Here is an 18,083-nt window from a genome sequence, read left to right as displayed (position 1 = left end):
TGCACCCGGCCTATTTGGTGATTTTCTTGCTACTCTTTATTTCAATGAGTTCCTTACAGCAATGCTTGAAGTATTTTCAAAGTACTCCACTTAAATGTCATAAAGTAAATGAAGATAAACTTTTCATTAAAATACTTTTAAAAGTTTTGCATTTATGTTGCAATAAAAGAAAACTTGCCATCTTTGGAAAACAAAACAAAACAAAATTGATATGACTGGCTGTAACTTGCTGTAGCTGAATTCAGTATATGTTGTAAAGAGGGTAAGGGAGCATAGATTAATTGAATACTTAATCTAAGGGTAAATACAAATGAAAAATAACAGGCTTAATTATCTGTTGTAAACAAGAGACTTCCTTTCCCATCACCTTCAAGATGTATGCAAATCCTTTTAATGACTAAATAGGCCTTATAACTGAGAATATTTTCTCAATTTCTGGAGAGCTATCTCTTTGAAATGTTCATCATTTAAAAAGATAGTGCTCTGTCTCCCAGTTTCCAGTGAGAAAATAGACCAAACTTTAGCTGTCACCTAACTTCGAATTGCAAAACCTATCCAACGTGGCTATACATAATAAGAAAGCAAGATTTCTTTCTGGTTTTGCAATCTCTTCGTAAGATTGCCTGTGATAAGCAACTCTCTGGTTTAATGCTTATTCAATAATAAAATTATTTCCTTTCTATTCTTTGGGAGATTTCAAAATTGTATTTCCCCAACATTAGTTAACAAATATATTTCTCTACTTGAGCTTCTCACCGATCAGAAGCCATTTTCTGTATCTGATTTCATGAGTTTTCGCATAGCAATTAGTGACAATAAGGATAGCAATGAATGGTAAAATGTGGCAGAATATGCCATCCCAAAATATGCCATTTTGGAATAAGATTTTGAGATAAAGGCAATTTAAAAGAGTAGGTACAAGAAAGGCAGAAAGGCACTCTCACTGTTCCCTTTTTCCTCCCTAAAAGCAGGAATTAAAATTCCCATGTCCGTGTGAAGAGACCACCAAACAGGTTTTGTGTGAGCAACAAGGCTGTTTATTTCACCTGGGTACAGGCGGGCTGAGTCCGAAAAGAGAGTCAGCAAAGGGTGGTGGGATTATCATTAGTTCTCACAGGTTTTGGGATAGGTGGTGGAGTTAAGAGGAATATTTTGGGGGTAGGGGGTGGATCTCACAAAGTACATTCTCAAGGGTGGGGAGAATTACAAAGTACATTGATCAGTTAGGGTGGGGCAGAAACAAATCACAATGGTGGAATGTCATCGGTCAAGGCTATTTTTACTTCTGTGGATCTTCAGTTGCTTCAGGCCATCTGGATGTATATGTGTATATCACAGGCTTAGCTTGGGCTCAGAGGCCTGGTGTGAAAGATGTCCTCCTTGTACCAAAAGGAAAAGAACATTTTCATCAAGGACAGGAAGTTGAAACCAAGAGAATTCTGTACAAGCAGATCTCCTTAAAATAATTGTTTTCCTTTAGCCTTCCTTTTTTTTTTTTTTTTTTTTTTTTTTTTTTTTTTGAGACGGAGTCTTGCTCTGTCGCCCAGGCTGGAGTGCAGTGGCGGGATCTCGGCTCACTGCAAGCTCCGCCTCCCGGGTTCACGCCATTCTCCTGCCTCAGCCTCCCGAGTAGCTGGGACTACAGGCGCCCGCTACCTTGCCCGGCTAGTTTTTTGTATTTTTTTAGTAGAGACGGGGTTTCACCGTGTTAGCCAGGATGGTCTCGATCTCCTGACCTCATGATCCGCCCATCTCGGCCTCCCAAAGTGCTGGGATTACAGGCTTGAGCCACCGCGCCCGGCCTAGCCTTCCTACATAGTTACATTTTCACAATTTACTCTGTTCAACCTACTATAAAAGCATTTAGATTTTGCTACTTCTTTGGGGTCTGTAATTAGAGCTCCCATGTCCCATGCCACATAAAATTTATATTAAATAAAGTTATATGCTTTTCTCCTCTTAATCTGTCTTATGTCAGTTTAATTATCAGGCCCAGCCATAAAAACTCAAGAGGATAGAGGTAAAATTTTGCCTCCCCTACAAGGATATTTGAGTTTGTCAGGCTCTTTAGTTTCTGAAATTGACGGTAAATTTAGTTCTGAAATCAATAGTAAACATACACACAGTATAACATTTTTAAAAATGTGATGCTAATCAGTCTCTTTTCTAATAGGATAACTGACTATCAAGATAAACTTAGTTCAAACACAGTAACTATGAGTACTCACATTCTTTCACATTACAAAACAAATCTAGCAGCAAACTTTATTATGTCAGACGTTTAAATCAGAGCAACTCCATCTTGAATAGGAGCTGGGTAAAATAAGGCTGAGGCCTACTGGGCTGCATTCCCAGAAGCTTAAGGCATTTGTATTCACAGAATGAGTCACAGAAGAGGTTGGCACAAGGTACAGGTCACAAAGACTTTGCTAATAAAAGCATGAGGTAAAGAAGCCAGCCAAAACCTACCAAAATCAAGATGGCGAGGAAATTGACCTCTGGTTATCCTCACTGCTCATTATACACACTTATAATGCATCAGCATGCTAAAAGACACTCCCACCAGTGCCAGGACCATTTACAGATGCCATGGCAACGTCGGAAAGTTACCCTATATGGTCTAAAAGGGGGAGGAACTCTCAGTTGGGGAATTGCCCACCCCTTTCCCAGAAAACTCATGAAGAATCCACCCCTTGTTTAGCATGTAATCAAGAAATAACTATAAATATCCTTAGAATAGAACAAAAGAACAGTTTTCTTTACTTCTCTAATAAACTTGCTTTCACTGTACTCTATGGATTTGCCTTGAATTCTTTCTTGAGAGATACCCAAGAACCCTCTCTTGGTGTCTGGATTGGGACCCCTTTCCAGTGACAGTTACACTTGCAAAATACATTTAATTGTGAAATTTATTAAATATTAATTTAAATAAGTTGAAAGACCTTTAAAGACGAACAACTCAAAAATGAATAAAATTATTATTTGGGTTACACAGTATAAAAATCCATCAAAAAGCCAAATATTTTACAATTTTTGGGGCCTCTCAAGTACCTATTTTTGCTAATTCTCAGCACTTATTTCTGTTCCAGAACATCATATTTATACTAGGATTGGAAGTAGTTATATTTTAAGAACAAGAAACAGAAACAATAAAAGGTTATGAGATGTCAATAGACTAAGTGCTAAAGAAATTCCAGATAGGAAGAGGAGGTATCTAGAGAAAAGGAGCTGAAAAGAAATGGGGTAGGTCGACCAAATTTTAGAGCAAGAGTTTTTAACCTGAGGTCCATACTTATATGTCACAATGCCCCTAAGGATAAAATTCAGCAATTGGAGGGTGCTGAAGGGGAAGTCTGTGAGTTTGGGTAGTAAAATATCTATTTTTAAAAAGTTAACCTTGACTGAATTTGAACATTTCACTTTATTATGAATTTAGGCCACAAATCTCAGTACCTGTTACTTTGTAACCCAAAAGACATTAGATGTTTCATTTCTCATTACAATTGCTGAGTTATCTTGAAACATTTATACTCCTCTAATTAGTAACAGCAATTAGGCTCACCAAATTATATAATGTGTTAACTATATTAACAACATAACTATATAGGCCCATTTATCACTATCAAGTTTTAAAAATACTCTGATAACTGTAATTTAACTTCGTTTGGCATTTTATATACTTAAAACATCATTCTGAGATTTTCCATGTTACCAGACAGCCAAAAGTGTCTACAATACGCAAGAAAAATAAGTTAATGTCTTTTTCTCAAGATTACATCAGAGTGGGCCAGGCGCTGTGGCTTACACCTGTAATCCCAGCACTTTGGGAGGCCAAGGCGGGCGGATCACGAGGTCAGGAGATTGAGACCATCCTGGCTAACACGGTGAAACCCCGTCTTTACTAAAAATACAAAAAATTAGCCGGGCATGGTGGTGGGCGCCTGCAGTCCCAGCTACTCGGGAGGCTGAGGCAGGAGAATGGTGTGAACCCGGGAGGTGGAGCTTGCAGTGAGCCGAAATCACGCCACTGCACTTCAGCCTGGGCGACAGAGCGAGACCCCGTCTCAAAAATAAATAAATAAATAAATAAAATAAAAATAAATAAATAAATAAATAAATTGCAGCAGAGTTCAGTGAACAGAGGTAGGAGGCAAGATTGTGCAATCTTGGTATGAATATTCCTTATTTAGCTACAACACCAAAAGTTATTTGCACTATCGTACTTAATAACCCTCCTCCACAGAAATCTGCCAGTCTTGCTAGGAGGCCTCAGTTTGAGTCAGGAACGCCCAACCCTGTACTTTTCTAATACTCATAAACATTTCTAATGCTCATTTCTATAGTACATTTCTAATACTCATCATTTGTTGAACCATATGATAATCCTCCATATATTTTCCCCCGTATTTGTGAGGAAGACGTTTTAACAGTCTGTGTGCTAACACTTTACCTCAAATTTCCTGAAAGGGTTTTAAGGTTTATTAGAAATAACTATCCTGTCAAGTTCTTCTGGGTAAGCAACTTAGGATATTAGGCTTTTCCAAATGAGAAATCTTTCTTGGGCTCCAGATAACGTCATCCCAGTATTTTACTCACTTCATTTTAAAGGAATACTTTGAAACATGCAGTGGGGTGGGTAAGAGAATGCTTCACAGCTATCCATCAGGAAAGATGTGTCTCTGAGAGAGCCTTTGCAGGGAGGTGGACTATCGTGTCACAAAGTCCTGCAGCCTCGCTCTCCTGCAGCGGCGTCACCGCCGAGCTCTCGCAGGAGGCAGCTTGCTGATCAGCAGCTCGGAGTTCTGGTAGCGCCGTACGTCGCGCAGGGTCACCGTGCAGGGCACATAGCGGGGGGACTTCTTGCCGCCCTTGGCCCGCGTGGAATAGCTGTCTGCTAAATTCTAGCCAGGGCAATAACCCTTGTGCCAAAGTGCTTCAAAAACTCACGAAGCCACTGGCACTCTGTGGACAGACGCTAAGTTTAAAATTAAGTAGTGGCCTAATACATCTGTTCACATCCTAACTTTTAAACGTGGTAGAATCTGGACCACCTTCCCTCTAGTTTTTCTTTTAAATCTGCGGTGTTCGCTACAGTGTCTTAAAAAGGTATAAGGATGGGTAACTTATGGCTTAAGTTTTCCCCATGTCTCATTTTCTTTCACGTGGAAGAAATGTTAAGTTCTTTTAGAGAAGACGTGGGTGGCCCTTAAAAGAGCCGTTGGTTTGGACTCGTTTTACTCCAGTTGCCACAAACTAGTCCAGGTAGTTACTTGCCCTTCGCCTTGTGGTGGCTCTCAGTCTTTTTGGGCAGCAGCACTGCCTGGATGTTGGGCAGGACACCGCCCTGTGCGATGGTGACTTTGCCCAGTAGCTTGTTGAGTTCCTCGTCGTTGCGGATGGCCAGTTGGAGGTGACGGGGGATGATGCGGGTCTTCTTGTTGTCGCGGGCCGCATTGCCCGCCAGTTCCAGGATCTCGGCTGTCAGGTACTCCAGCACCGCTGCCAGATACACCGGCGCGCCGGCCCCAACCCTCTCGGCATAATTGCCCTTGCGAAGCAGGCGGTGCACTCGGCCCACGGGGAACTGGAGCCCTGCCCTAGAGGAGCGAGTCTTGGCCTTAGCGCGAGCCTTGCCTCCCTGCTTGCCACGTCCAGACATTGCGAGCGCAACTAACTCACCACAAGCAACTACGAAACAAAGAGGACAGGCGGCGCTTTTTATAAACACTATTGGGCGCGAAAAAGAAGACGTGTTGTTGGTTAGGACTGCAGTTTAATTTCAACCAATGGCAGTACGTCTTCTGGATTTGCGAATCCTGACTGGGCAGAACTGACCTCTGACGTTACCCTGAATAACTACCAATCAGATACAAGACTTCAACTCTTCACCTTATTTGCATAAGCGATTCTATATAAAAGCGCCTTGTCGTACCTTGCTCTCTGTGTTTTTCTTTTTCCTTGGAGCTTTGTAGCTAGTGTTCGCTATGCCAGAGCCTGCGAAGTCCGCTCCCGCCCCGAAAAAGGGCTCCAAGAAGGCGGTGACTAAGGCTCAGAAGAAGGACGGCAAAAAGCGCAAGCGCAGCCGCAAGGAGAGTTATTCCATCTATGTGTACAAGGTGCTGAAGCAGGTCCACCCTGACACCGGCATTTCATCCAAGGCCATGGGCATCATGAATTCGTTTGTGAACGACATTTTCGAGCGCATTGCTGGTGAGGCTTCCCGCCTGGCGCATTACAACAAGCGCTCGACCATCACCTCCAGGGAGATCCAGACGGCTGTGCGCCTGCTGCTGCCCGGGGAGTTGGCCAAGCACGCCGTGTCCGAGGGCACCAAGGCCGTCACCAAGTACACCAGCGCTAAGTAAACAGTGAGTTGGTTGCAAACTCTCGACCCTAACGGCTCTTTTAAGAGCCACCCATCTTCTCAAAGAGAGAGCTGGTGCTTGTATTCCTCCTGTGCTGGCCATTGACATAGTACTTGTAACTCACTACTGTGTTTTTTAGTCTGAACTAATCCTTAATGACTTTTTTTTAGATCTGCTATTCTAATCCTTTTAGAGTTAAGTAAGGAGATGGGGAGACTTTCTATTACACGTTCGAAGCCGATTAAAATACTCGTCAGTCCCCCAGCGGATAGTGAGTTGGAACAGTGCCAAGTTGCAGCGGTTATCAGTTTGAATTTGTCCGGGCAGCGCCCACCCTTCCTGTCTGCATCCTGATTAGTTGCTGTATCCAGGAAGTCCACGGCCGGTTTGGGTGCGCCAAAGGAATTCAAACCCCGCCTTTATTTGGCCTTCCTTAACAAACTCAGTAAACTGTCAGTTTGTGTTTCTCATTCTTTAGTATTTTATCGCTTTCGGGAAGGAGATTTATTTCTTCTCAGTTTTCATTGGATAGAGCGATTTTTTTAAAAGGGACCGTTTATGGCAACATAATCAGTTTTTTTTGCTTTTTTTGTTTTTGAGAGGGAGAGTTTCTCTGTCACCCAGACTGGAGTGCAGTGGCGTGATCTCAGCTCACTGCAACTTCCGCCTCCCGGGTTCCAGCGATTCTCCTGCCTCAGCCTTCCGGGTAGCTGAGATTAGAGGCATGCGCCACCATGCCCGGATAATTTTTGTATTTTTAGTAGGGACGGGATTTCACCATGTTGGCCAGGCTGGTCTCGAACTCCTGACTTCAGGTGATCCACCAGCCTCAGCCTCCCAAAGTGCTGATTACAGGCGTGAGCCATCCAGTCTGGCTGCAATGGAATTTGAAGGCGGTAGTTTTCAGCCTGATCAATGCTTTATCTCTAATTAGAATACTATTTTCCCTTTATGGTATATCTATATAAGCAAAGGCATTAGAAGCCTAAACAGGACAATTCGGGGTGTTAAGGCAGAAAACTTGAGGACGTTTATCCCAGACTCTTTTCTGAAATAAGTCAATTTCAATTTTAAAACTCCTTTCGTTAGTATTTTAAATACTGTTTTTGACTTTGCCTAGAAGAAGTGAGGAAAAACAAGTTCCCCCTTATTCAGGTTGTCACAAATGAGAACCAGTCATCCAACAAACAATGTTGCTCTAGGTTGTAACTATTCAGTCATGTGTCTCTTAGGTAAAAATCCAAGGTTTATAAAGCATTTGGAAGCTCCCACTATGACTGGCTTTTGGTTTCAAAGGTAGTAATTGTATATAAACTTGAGTTACCATCTAGTTTATTTAAAATGGATCTAAATTTAGCACAGTAATAGGATCTAAAGCAATTAGTATTTTTGTTAAATCCACTATCAAATACACACTTTTGTTGACTCAAGTCCTACCTATTTTTTTCAAAGCCCAGTTAAATATTGTCTGCTTTATGAAATTTCTTTTTTGAGCTTTTTCTCAGACACTTGTCCAGCCTTTGAAAACTGTAGAGTTTCTAAAATATTTATCTCTTTGAATTGCTATCTGGTTTGTTGTGTATATTTCTATGAAATAGAGTGAAAATATACACTCAAGTTCTTTTACTTTCACCATAATCCCATACTAATGATAACTGAACTGTTATCAATTCTGTGAATAAATAGAACTTAAATTACTTTTATGACATTATTGTTATGTTACAGGGGCCTCTGACCCTCTCTATTAATCCAAATAGATGATAATTTCCAAGCTAAATAACTTGCTTCTTTGTCTTACAAGATATAGAAATCAGAATAAAAAGCAGAGTTTGTAAGAAAAGGAGGATTGCGACTGACTCATTGGGCATATTGTCCAGCCACAGGTGAAAATTTGTAAAGGCTAGGTTTTCGAAAACTACACAAAGTTAAGTTGAAAAGAACCCAGCTAATTCTGTTACTCAGAAGACTAACCTGCCTAAGAGGTAATGAAACAAATGATCACCTTATGGGTTATTTTCATCTTGCTAGTGTCCCCTTAAGAATAAGGACAAAAAGTTAATACTTTGCTTGAAAAACTGAATGGGACTGGGTGGGGTGGCTCATGCCTGTAATCCCAGCACTTTGGGAGGCCGAGGCTGGTGGATCAGTTGAGGTCAGGAGTTAGAGATCAGCCTGGCCAACATGGTGAAACCCCATCCCTACTAAAAATACGAAAATTAGCCCGATGAGCTGGCGGGACCCTGTAATCTCAGCTACTCTGGAGGCTCAGGCAGGAGAATCACTTGACCCGAGGAGGCGGAGGTTGCAGTGAGCCAAGATTGTGTCACTGTACTCCAGCCTGGGCAACAGAGGCGTTTCCGTCTCCAAAAAGAAAAAAACAAAAAAGAAAAGAAAAACTGAATGCTACAAGTTCAACCCATTACTAACCAGTTCCTGAAGAATTGGCTTTTTTCTCTTTTTTTTCCTCTGGCTTTTCCCTTCATTTTAAAATGTAATAGTGGATGTAATAGGGGATGTAATAGTGCCTCTTGAGCAAATAGTTTTGGTATACTTACAACAATGTCCTGTACATAGTGAGCATTCAATATAAGTTGAATGCTCATACTACTGACGCCAGTTGTAACAGTAGCATTAGAAGCTGTAACTCAAATATGTCCACAAATGGCAATAGGAAAAAGAATTGCTGCCACTCAGCACAATTTGGAGTACTGAATGCCATTGTTTACTTTTTCTAGAAGGAGAGTGATCTAAACTGAATGTACACGGCTAATGGTTTGGATAGACAGAGATTTTAAGTGGGCAAAGGGGAGGCTGTGTTGACAAGAAGCTTTGGGGAATGGTGATATGGACGAATTTCCCAGAATGGTCCCAGAGTATGAGAATAATGTCCCATATGAATACTAACCTAAATTCTCACTCTTCAGAGGAGGCTATCAACAATCAGGTACACATCAACCATATGGCTGTTACGTAGTCTCTCTTCCTATCACCCCACTGATTGTCCAAGTGATTTATTTGTAAACAATGTGACCAGGATGGCAGGCAATGGTAGAGGTGATACTTGAGCTCTGTAGTATAGACTTAGCTCACCAAGGCTGACCTCTGGATACTGATGCTGCTAAGTGCCCCATATGTCAGGGGAAGTATTCTTGTATTCTTGCAAGTATTTTGTGATGGATAAGGCAGGGATTTGTCTTCACTGAGATAAACCCTCTAAATATGCTTCACTTTGCTATTGCTAGCAGGACCACCTATGAACTTACTGAACACTTTATACCTCATATCTCAACATTTTTTGGACCCATTATACAGAAAGGGTAAGGTAATGAATGGATGACTATGGGACTCAGCAGTCCTAATGTGTACCACATTCCTTATAAGCAGAAGTCTCAGTTTTTGGAAGACTCAGTTAAAGTGGCATGTAGTCATTTAGCACCCTCTTGGAGTACTATTCAATTTTGGATGTTGTAGATGTGCTGAATAGTGACTAAGAAAAGGCATAATTTCTTCAGTAGCCAAAATGCATTGGTTAAAGAAAAGAGATGAAGGAATGGAGTGGTCCATCTCATATTACACTTAATAATAGCCAACTCAAAAAAGTTACGCTTTTCATGTTTCCAACTCAGGGCTCTCTGCTGGTTTTTTTGTTTTAGAAAAGGAGGAGTACATACTCCCACCAGTAGTCATGGAGATGCCTCTTTGTTTATTGATTTACCAAAAATAAAATATAAAAATTTATATTTAAAATAAATATAAAATATAAAAAATATAAAAATATATAAAAAATAAAAATATTAAAAAAATAAAAATTTACCATATAAAAATTTATTTTTATATGAAGTTTGAAGCAGTTTAAATTACATTCATTTGCTGGCTTAAAGAACTGTGAGAAGTCTTGACTTAATGGAAGTTGGACTTTTGGACTCCTCCTCTGTTTGTCAGTTTTCTTTTTATTTCTGTTTCCACCCCCCGCTTCCCCCACCCCTCCCCTCTCTTTTTAGGGGCATAGGCAAGGAACCGTGACAGATAATTTGAGTATTTTTTAAAATACTCTCATAAAAAGTACACCTTTGGCCGGGCGCGGTGGCTCACGCCTGTAATCCCAGCACTTTGGGAGGCTGAGGCGGGCGGATCACGTAAGGTCAGGAAGGAGATCAGCCTGGCCAACATGGTGAAACCCGGTCTTTACTAAAAATACAAAAATAAGCCAGGCGTGGTGGTGCGTGCCCGTAGTCCCAGCTACTTGGGAGGCTGAGGCAGGAGAATCGCTTGAACCCGGGAGGCGGAGATTGCAATGAGCCGAGATCGTGCCACTGCACTCCAGCCTGGGCGACAGATCTCAAAAAAAAAAAAAAAGAAAGAAAACCATTTTTTCCACAACACTTTTCAAAGAATGTTTTAAAAGCAATGACAATCCATAATCAGTGAGAATTCCCACCCAGATTATGGTCTCAATTCCTTTTTCAAAGAGCAGTCAGGCTGCTTGGAGACCTGGGTAAATTTACGGATTTTAATACATTCAAGAGGAACATTCAGGATTTTCTTTCTTTAAGGGCTAGGTATTGGATTATGTTACACATCATTTTTTAAATTTTTTTAGGTGTAAAATCTTAGTGTATTTTCTTTATATCCGTATCTGTTAGGATATTTGTGAAAATATTCATAATTAAAATCACATATATGGGATTTCATGTTTCGGATATTTTTTAGACTCCCTCATCTGTCAGTGTGGGTGCGGATAATGAAACAAAATGGGCAAGATGTTGGTAGCTGTTGAAGCCTCTGCGACGAGCCTTGGGAAGTGCAGGATTCTCTGTATTTGTGTCTACTTCGGGATGTCCATGACCACTCCCTTTCCGCTCCAAAAAAAAAGTTAAAAAAAAAAAAAAAAAAAAAAAAGCTGGCCACATCAGTGAACGTATTTCTTTTTTGGTCAACAAAGGGCTACCCTGAGAGGAATCTACATGCCAAAAAGTTCAGGCGACTGAACTAACGAAACGCTGCCGTTGGCACAGAGAGGAGTTCTCGGGGCCGCACCTCCTCTGTCCCGCAGGCGAATTGAGAAGCGCTATCGCCATCTTGTGGCGATAATGGATAGGACAATGTAGCTAAAACTTTGTTTCGTTTTATGATTTCGATTAGGTATTTCATTGCTACGGTTTAATAATTGAATATGCAAAAAATACTATAAACCATCCCATCCCCAACAGTCCCCAGCCGCCCAGTTCCCTCATCTACTTGGCAACGATTCTCTTTTTGACCAAACTCTAGGCGGATTCTTCTGAGCCCTCTTCTGGACTAGGTGGCCACCTTGGCCTATAAAGACCTGAACAAACCCGAACGTAGTTTCTAATAGGCCCGATCTCCTCAAGTGCCTGCCTGAGAAAACTCAATTGATGCCGCCAAAGGAATTTACCATTTGTTTCAGTCAACGTCTGAAGATAGGACCCTCGTCTCCCAGGCTTTGTGGAGCCTGATTTTGATATGTGCCAGTTATGAAACCCAGATGGTTTCCCACTGTCAGTGGTTACTAAATAAAATCTGTTTTTGTCATTTAAACTAAGGCTTGGCTGTGTTTTATCTTTGATATACTACAGTGAACCACTTTTCGTTTCCTGTGTACCTGTCTGGAATACCTTTATACAAACACAAATAAACAAATGTGTCCCCTTTCATTCAAATTTGCCCCCTTTCATTCAAATGATTGATGGTCATGTTCTTCACAGGTTCTGTCTCTTGCTTTTCTCATTAACTATCTGTCTTATTGCAGGTGGAGTGGCTGAAACTTCTCAGCAGGTGCACCTACACTAGTGACCTGAGGAGAGAAACCCTAACCCCACAATGGCTGCATCTTCTCTGAAGACGACACTGATGCTCATCTTTGAAATGAAGGGCAGTTTGTGCATTTCTCCATGAAGGTATCCAGAAACAGCCCTGCCACAGCTGCTGTGGGGCTGCTGAACTGCTATTCCTTTTCTAGGGTGGGATCCCCACCCTTTGTAAGGAAGGATATTGGGGTCCTAACACTGGGAACTTATCTTGTCAGTGAGGCCTTCTTTAACTGCCGTCTTGTAATTCAGCACCCCATCTGTGTTTCCTGTTCCAATTTAGGCTTTTTTTTTTTTTTTAATCATAATACACAGATCTGAAATGCTATGTTTTACTTATTTATTGGCTTATTATCTTTACTGTGCCATCCTCCACACTAAAAGTTTTTTGGAGCTGGATTTGAGAGTTGTGGAGTAGGTTATATTTTGATCACTTGTATTTCCCATCTTCTAGAACAGTGCCCAGCAAAGTACTTCTCTGAATAAATGAATAAAGTAATATTCCTCTGCTCTGCTGTTGCCAACTGGAATATCCTGAGGGAACTTTCTTTGCTTTCCTCAGGGGATGATCCAGAAGATGAAAAACAAATTGTCATTCCATATAGTCCTCTTCTGAGTATTTTTCAGTTTTGTTAAAACTCAGATTTCTTCTTTTTACCTGAATGTTTTTTTGTTAATGATTATTAGCATATACAGTATTTTCTTTTATCTACCAAAAAAAGCAGTTGATACAGTGCATGACTTGAAAATATACATGCCTTCTCTGAGGCTCAAACTCAGGACTGTATTATTTGGAAAGCCTCGTAGCCTGGTTGGGTTGTGGCTCCCAAGAAATCATACCTAATTTCCCTTTGAGAGCACTGATTTCTGAGTTTCCATTTCTCCCACAAGAGAAACACTGTCTCGTAAGAATTTATGTGTCATGAAGGCTTCCTTTTTCATCCTGCACTTAGAAGGACCCAAGACTTGAGGGCTGCGCTGTCAACACTATTCCTTGTTCACCGTCTCTTTTGTTCTAATTATTTATGTCTTCCTGCCTTCAGAAATATCAGTTGCTCTTTCACCAGCCATTGTTTCCTCTCTGGCCCTAGTACAGAGTAGGTGACGTAGTATAGCTGAATGGCTGAATGCTCGCAAACTTGTCTCCAGCCTAGATTTCTCCTTATTTTAAATCTGCACTTGCAACCACATGGCCTGAGATACTCCTCTCGAAAATGCCACCAAAAGGACCTTATCATAAAAAATCGCCACCGTCTATTCAGGGCTATGTATTAAGGGACAATAAAATGTGAGTCATGGCCAGGTGCGGTGACTCATGCCTGTAATCCCACCACTTTGGGAGGCTGAGGTGGGCGAATCACGAGGTCAGGGGATCTAGACCATTCTGGCTAACACGGTGAAACCCCATCTCTACTAAAAATACAAAAAATTAGCCTGGTGTGGTGGCGGGAGCCTGTAGTCCCAGCTAATTGGGAGGCCAAGGCAGGAGAATGGTGGAGGTGGAGTTTGCAGTGAGCCGAGATGGTGCCACTGCACTCCAGCCTGGGTAACAGAGCAAGACTGTCTCAAAAAAAAAAAAAAAAAAGTCATTTACATTGTTTTTATCCAACTTAATTTTTTTCACAAACATGTATCATTATCCTCATTTTAGAGATGAAGCTGAGACTTAGAGTAGAAAACATCCTTAAGTCACAAGACTGATAAAAGTGGCAAAGCCAGTACTAGAAAGCAGAATAATTTTGATTCTGAAATGTGCTCCTTCTCGTATCCGCTCATGTTCCCTCCACATTCCTTTTCCGCATGTACCCAACGGTTCACTTGACACATATTTACAGATTTGTGCATTCCCACCCATTAGACATACATCTCCACCTCCAATGACTTGCCAACTCTTATAGATTATTCCCGCACATTTGCTTTCTTTTCATACATCCACCTCCAATGACTTGCCAACTCTTATAGATTATTCCCGCACATTTGCTTTCTTTTCATTCATTCCTTCATAGATTCGTGGCACATAGCACGAATACATGCTGTGTCACATGTATTCACTGCTGACTTCAGAGGCTGAAGGAACATGGCCTAGCATCTGGGGCCCTTATTTGAAAAGTTTCTGGTTTCTCCACTTCTAAGCTCTCCATCTTCCAACCTTCCTGACAGATAAGAAATACACTTCAAAGCTTAGTTTGAGAAAGCAACTTCTCAAAAAGTCTTTCAAAAGAGCTTCTATCCTTTTAGTCTGAGTTTTAAACCATTACTTGTCGCTATATACATTTTTCCAGCTAAGTTTTGAAAAATTATTTCTACCGGGCCGGGCATGGTGGCTCATGCCTGTAATTCCAGCACTTTGGGAGGCTGAGGCAGGCGGATCACGAGGTCAGGAGTTCAAGACCAGCCTGGCCAACACAGTGAAACCCCGTATCTACTAAAAACACAAAAATTAGCTAGACGTGGTGGCAGGCACCTGTAATCCCAGCTACTCGGAGGCTGAGGCAGGAGAATCGCTTGAATCTGGGAGGCAGAGTTTGCAGTAAACCAAGATTGTGCCACTGAACTACAACCTGGGTGACTGAGCTAGATGCCGTCTCAAGAAAAAAAGAAATTATTTCTACCTAGAATGTGTGTTTCATGCCCAACTAAACAAGTTCTTCTCTTTTCCTCTCAGAGAATGTCCTGTTTCCATGCCTGGAACCTACTCCCTATTCTGTCTTAAGTTTCATCTTCTAATGCCGATTCTTGATCCCTTTGATCTATTGCTTTTTTCTAAACTCTCAGGGTTCTTTAAGCCTGTTTTGCATTTTTGCTCTTCTGCCATGTACTTTGTGTGGCTTCTTTTCTGAACATTTCCATCTCCTCAAGAATAGTAAGTATCACATTGTAACCTCACACACTGTCAACACAAGTAAACTTCAGTCTGTTGATTTGTTCTGAAAACAGTGGAAATAACTGGTTCTCTTTTCTCTTCTCTTCTCTTCTCTTTTCTCTTCTCTCTCTTCTCTTCTGTGTTGCTCTGTCACCTAGGCTGGAGGGCAGTGGCGCAATCTCGACTCACTGCAACCTCCATCTCCCTGATTCAAGCAATTCTGCCTCAGCCTCCTGAGAGCTGGGACTATAGGCGAGCACCACCACACCCCACTAATTTTTGTATTTGTAGTAGAGACAGGGTTTCACCATGTTGGCCAGGCTTGGTCACAAACTCCTGACCTCAAGTGATCCACCTGCCCTGGTGTCCCAAAGTGCTGGAATTACAAGTGTGAGCTACCGTGCTTGGCCAGAGCTGGTTCTTTTTCTTTAGAGCAACTTTTTATAGATGTCAAGGTATTAAACAGAGAATTTCTTTGTAACTTGCAATTTCTACAGTTGGCAGCCTCCTCTGCTCAGGCCTTGTCAATGTCTGGTTTTCCCACCCTCCCAGAAATGGGGTCTTGATCTGTCACCTAGGCTGGAGTGCAGTGGCGTGATCATGGTTCACTGCAGCCTCAAACTCCTAGGCTCAAGTTGTCTTCCTACCTCAGCCTTACAGGTAACTAGAACTATAGGTGTGTGCTACTACAATGACTAATTTATTTTCTTACAGACAAGGTCTCACTATGTTGTCTAGGCTAATCTCAAATTCCTGGCCTGAAGTGGTCCTCCTGCTTGGGCCTCCTGAGTCACTGGGATTACAATAATGTCTTGTATGAAGTAAGTTTGTCTTGATATGTTTCCTGCTCAAAACAAAATGCAACTTGTCATTTTCAAACTCTAAAATTCTTCTGGTGTATTTTTAAATGTCTAACTATAATATCAAATAAATTAACTTTCATGACAGGGAATTGTTGCTTTGTCATTCAGCTTACTTGTCTGGTAAGCAAAATGCCTTGGGTTCAAGTCCATACAGAATTTTGTTTTTGCATTATGTAGCCTTCCCTGATACTCATGTCTTTCCACAAAACTGTCACCCCTAGATAAAGCCTCATTTGCTTCATCTTGTAGGTTTCACACCTGACCCACAAGCTTTTGGATAGTTGAAAGAAGCTATAATGGCATAGCATTTGTTTTATAATAGTATGTAAGATTGATAATAGACAAGTCAATAGCTTCCACATTGTGTTTAGGCTTTCCAGCAAAATTGGATTTCAATAACATATTTAAATATTTATATTTATAAACTTAAAAAAGTAAATTTTATGTAAAAAAGTTATATTGGAGTTTATCAAACTAATATACATATATATTTTCTTTTTAAGACAGGGTCTGGCACTATTCAGGCTGGAGTACAGTGACACATTCTTGGCTCACTGAAACCTCTGCCTCCCAGGCTCAAGCAATCCTCCCACCTCAGCCTCCCAAGTACCTGGGACTATACCTGGCCAATTTTTTTTTTTTTTTTTTTTTTTTTTTTTGGTAAAGACAGGGTTTTCCATGTTGTTGAGGCTGGTTTCGACAAACTCGTGATCTGCCCACCTCAGCCTCCCAAATGCTGGGAATACAGATGTGAGCCACCATGCCAGGCACAAACTCATATATTTTAATTTACTTTTAAATTAATCATGTTACAAAGTCAATACTTTAAAGTTTATAGATTTGAATTCTAAAATTTCTTTGTTTTATTGAGATTTATACATACATGGTAAAATATTTGGTTAACTCACCATGTTCTCTAAATGATGTTCAAGTAGCAGATACCACCCTTAAGCAAGCTGGTGGAGGACTGTCACATTATAAGGCAGAAAAAGCATTTGACATAATTCAACATTCATTATTGAAGAAAACTCTCAGTAAACTAGAAATAGAGGAGAACTTCCTTATATGATAAAGGGTATTTACAAAAAATCTACAACTAACATTATACTTAAAGACTGAATGTTTTCCCCCTAAGGTCGTAAACAAGATAGTCATGTTCCCTTTCACTTCTATTCAATGTTGTATTGGAAATTCTAGCTAGTGAAATTAGGGGCAAAAAGAAAGAGGAAAGAAAAGAAGGAAGGAAAAATGGAAGGAAAGAAGTAAGAATCATCCAGATTGTAAAGATAGCACTTAACCGTTATTCTCAAATGACATAGCCATGTCATGTAGAAAATCAGACCGAATGTACAAAAAGCTACTAGAGTTTAATGCTTGAGTTCAGAAAGGCTGTGGGATGCAAGATCAATATAAAAAAACTGAACTGCATTTGTATATACTAGCAACAATCAGAAAATGTTTAAAAATGTTATAATAAAATTAAAATATGAAATACTTAGGGATAAGTTTGAGACAAGATGTGAAATATCTATACACTGAAAACTACAAAATACTTCTGAGAGAAATCGAAGAAGACGTTAATACTTGGAGAGATAAAACTTGCTTTTAGGCCAGAAAACTCAGTATCGTTATGATAACAATTATTCCCAAACTAATATACAAATTCAACACTAACCCAGTCAAAACCCAGGAGGTTTATTTGCAGAAATTGATAATCCGATTCCAAAATTAATATGGAACTGAAAAGGATCTACAGTTGCCAAAACAACTCTGAAAAAGAAGAACAAAGCTGGATGGCTATCAACTACTCATTTCACAGAATTATCATAAAGCTTCAGAAAGCCAGACCGCATGGTATGGTTGTAAGATAGGCAAGTAGGTCAATGGAGCACAATAGAGAATCCAGAAGCAAACCAACATGTATATAAACAACGGATGTTTGAAAGAGGCCCAAAGGCATCCTGGTGGAAAAAGGATAGTCTTTTTAACAAATAGTGTTAGAAAAATTGAATATCCACATGCAAAATATAGATATATAATATGTTATATATATATATAAGAACTTGTGTGTATACCTTGTGAAAATTAAAATGGTTCATACATTTAAGCATAAAACCTAAAACTACAAGACGTCTACAAGAAAATATAAGAGAAATTTTTGTGA

At 40.5% G+C, this 18,083-nt stretch overlaps 2 protein-coding genes across 2 annotated transcripts; one reads left to right on the top strand and one right to left on the bottom strand.

Annotated features, from left to right (window-relative positions):
- Positions 1–5,195: 5,195 nt before the first annotated feature.
- Positions 5,196–5,704, bottom strand: H2AC11 (H2A clustered histone 11). Its single transcript, XM_007973425.3, has one exon. The coding sequence runs from the start codon at positions 5,657–5,659 to the stop codon at positions 5,267–5,269; it is 393 nt and encodes a 130-aa protein (XP_007971616.1). The 5' UTR covers positions 5,660–5,704; the 3' UTR covers positions 5,196–5,266.
- Positions 5,705–5,934: 230 nt separating this feature from the next.
- Positions 5,935–12,702, top strand: LOC103221969 (histone H2B type 1-J). Its single transcript, XM_007973421.3, has 2 exons — positions 5,935–6,368; positions 12,136–12,702. Exon 1 carries the CDS (start codon positions 5,985–5,987, stop codon positions 6,363–6,365), a length of 381 nt encoding a protein of 126 aa, XP_007971612.1. The 5' UTR covers positions 5,935–5,984; the 3' UTR covers positions 6,366–6,368; positions 12,136–12,702.
- The last annotated feature ends 5,381 nt before the right edge of the window (positions 12,703–18,083 follow it).

This window comes from Chlorocebus sabaeus, chromosome 17, assembly GCF_047675955.1.
Source record: "Chlorocebus sabaeus isolate Y175 chromosome 17, mChlSab1.0.hap1, whole genome shotgun sequence".
NCBI classification, from domain to species: Eukaryota; Metazoa; Chordata; class Mammalia; order Primates; family Cercopithecidae; genus Chlorocebus; species Chlorocebus sabaeus.
Note: the sequence above shows the minus strand (reverse complement) of the source record. Positions and strands in the feature narration are given on the sequence as shown.

Excerpts from the sequence above, each read along its gene's own strand:
- H2AC11 (XM_007973425.3), bottom strand. The coding sequence starts at position 5,659 with ATGTCTGGACGTGGCAAGCAGGGAGGCAAGGCTCGCGCTAAGGCCAAG.
- LOC103221969 (XM_007973421.3), top strand. The coding sequence starts at position 5,985 with ATGCCAGAGCCTGCGAAGTCCGCTCCCGCCCCGAAAAAGGGCTCCAAG.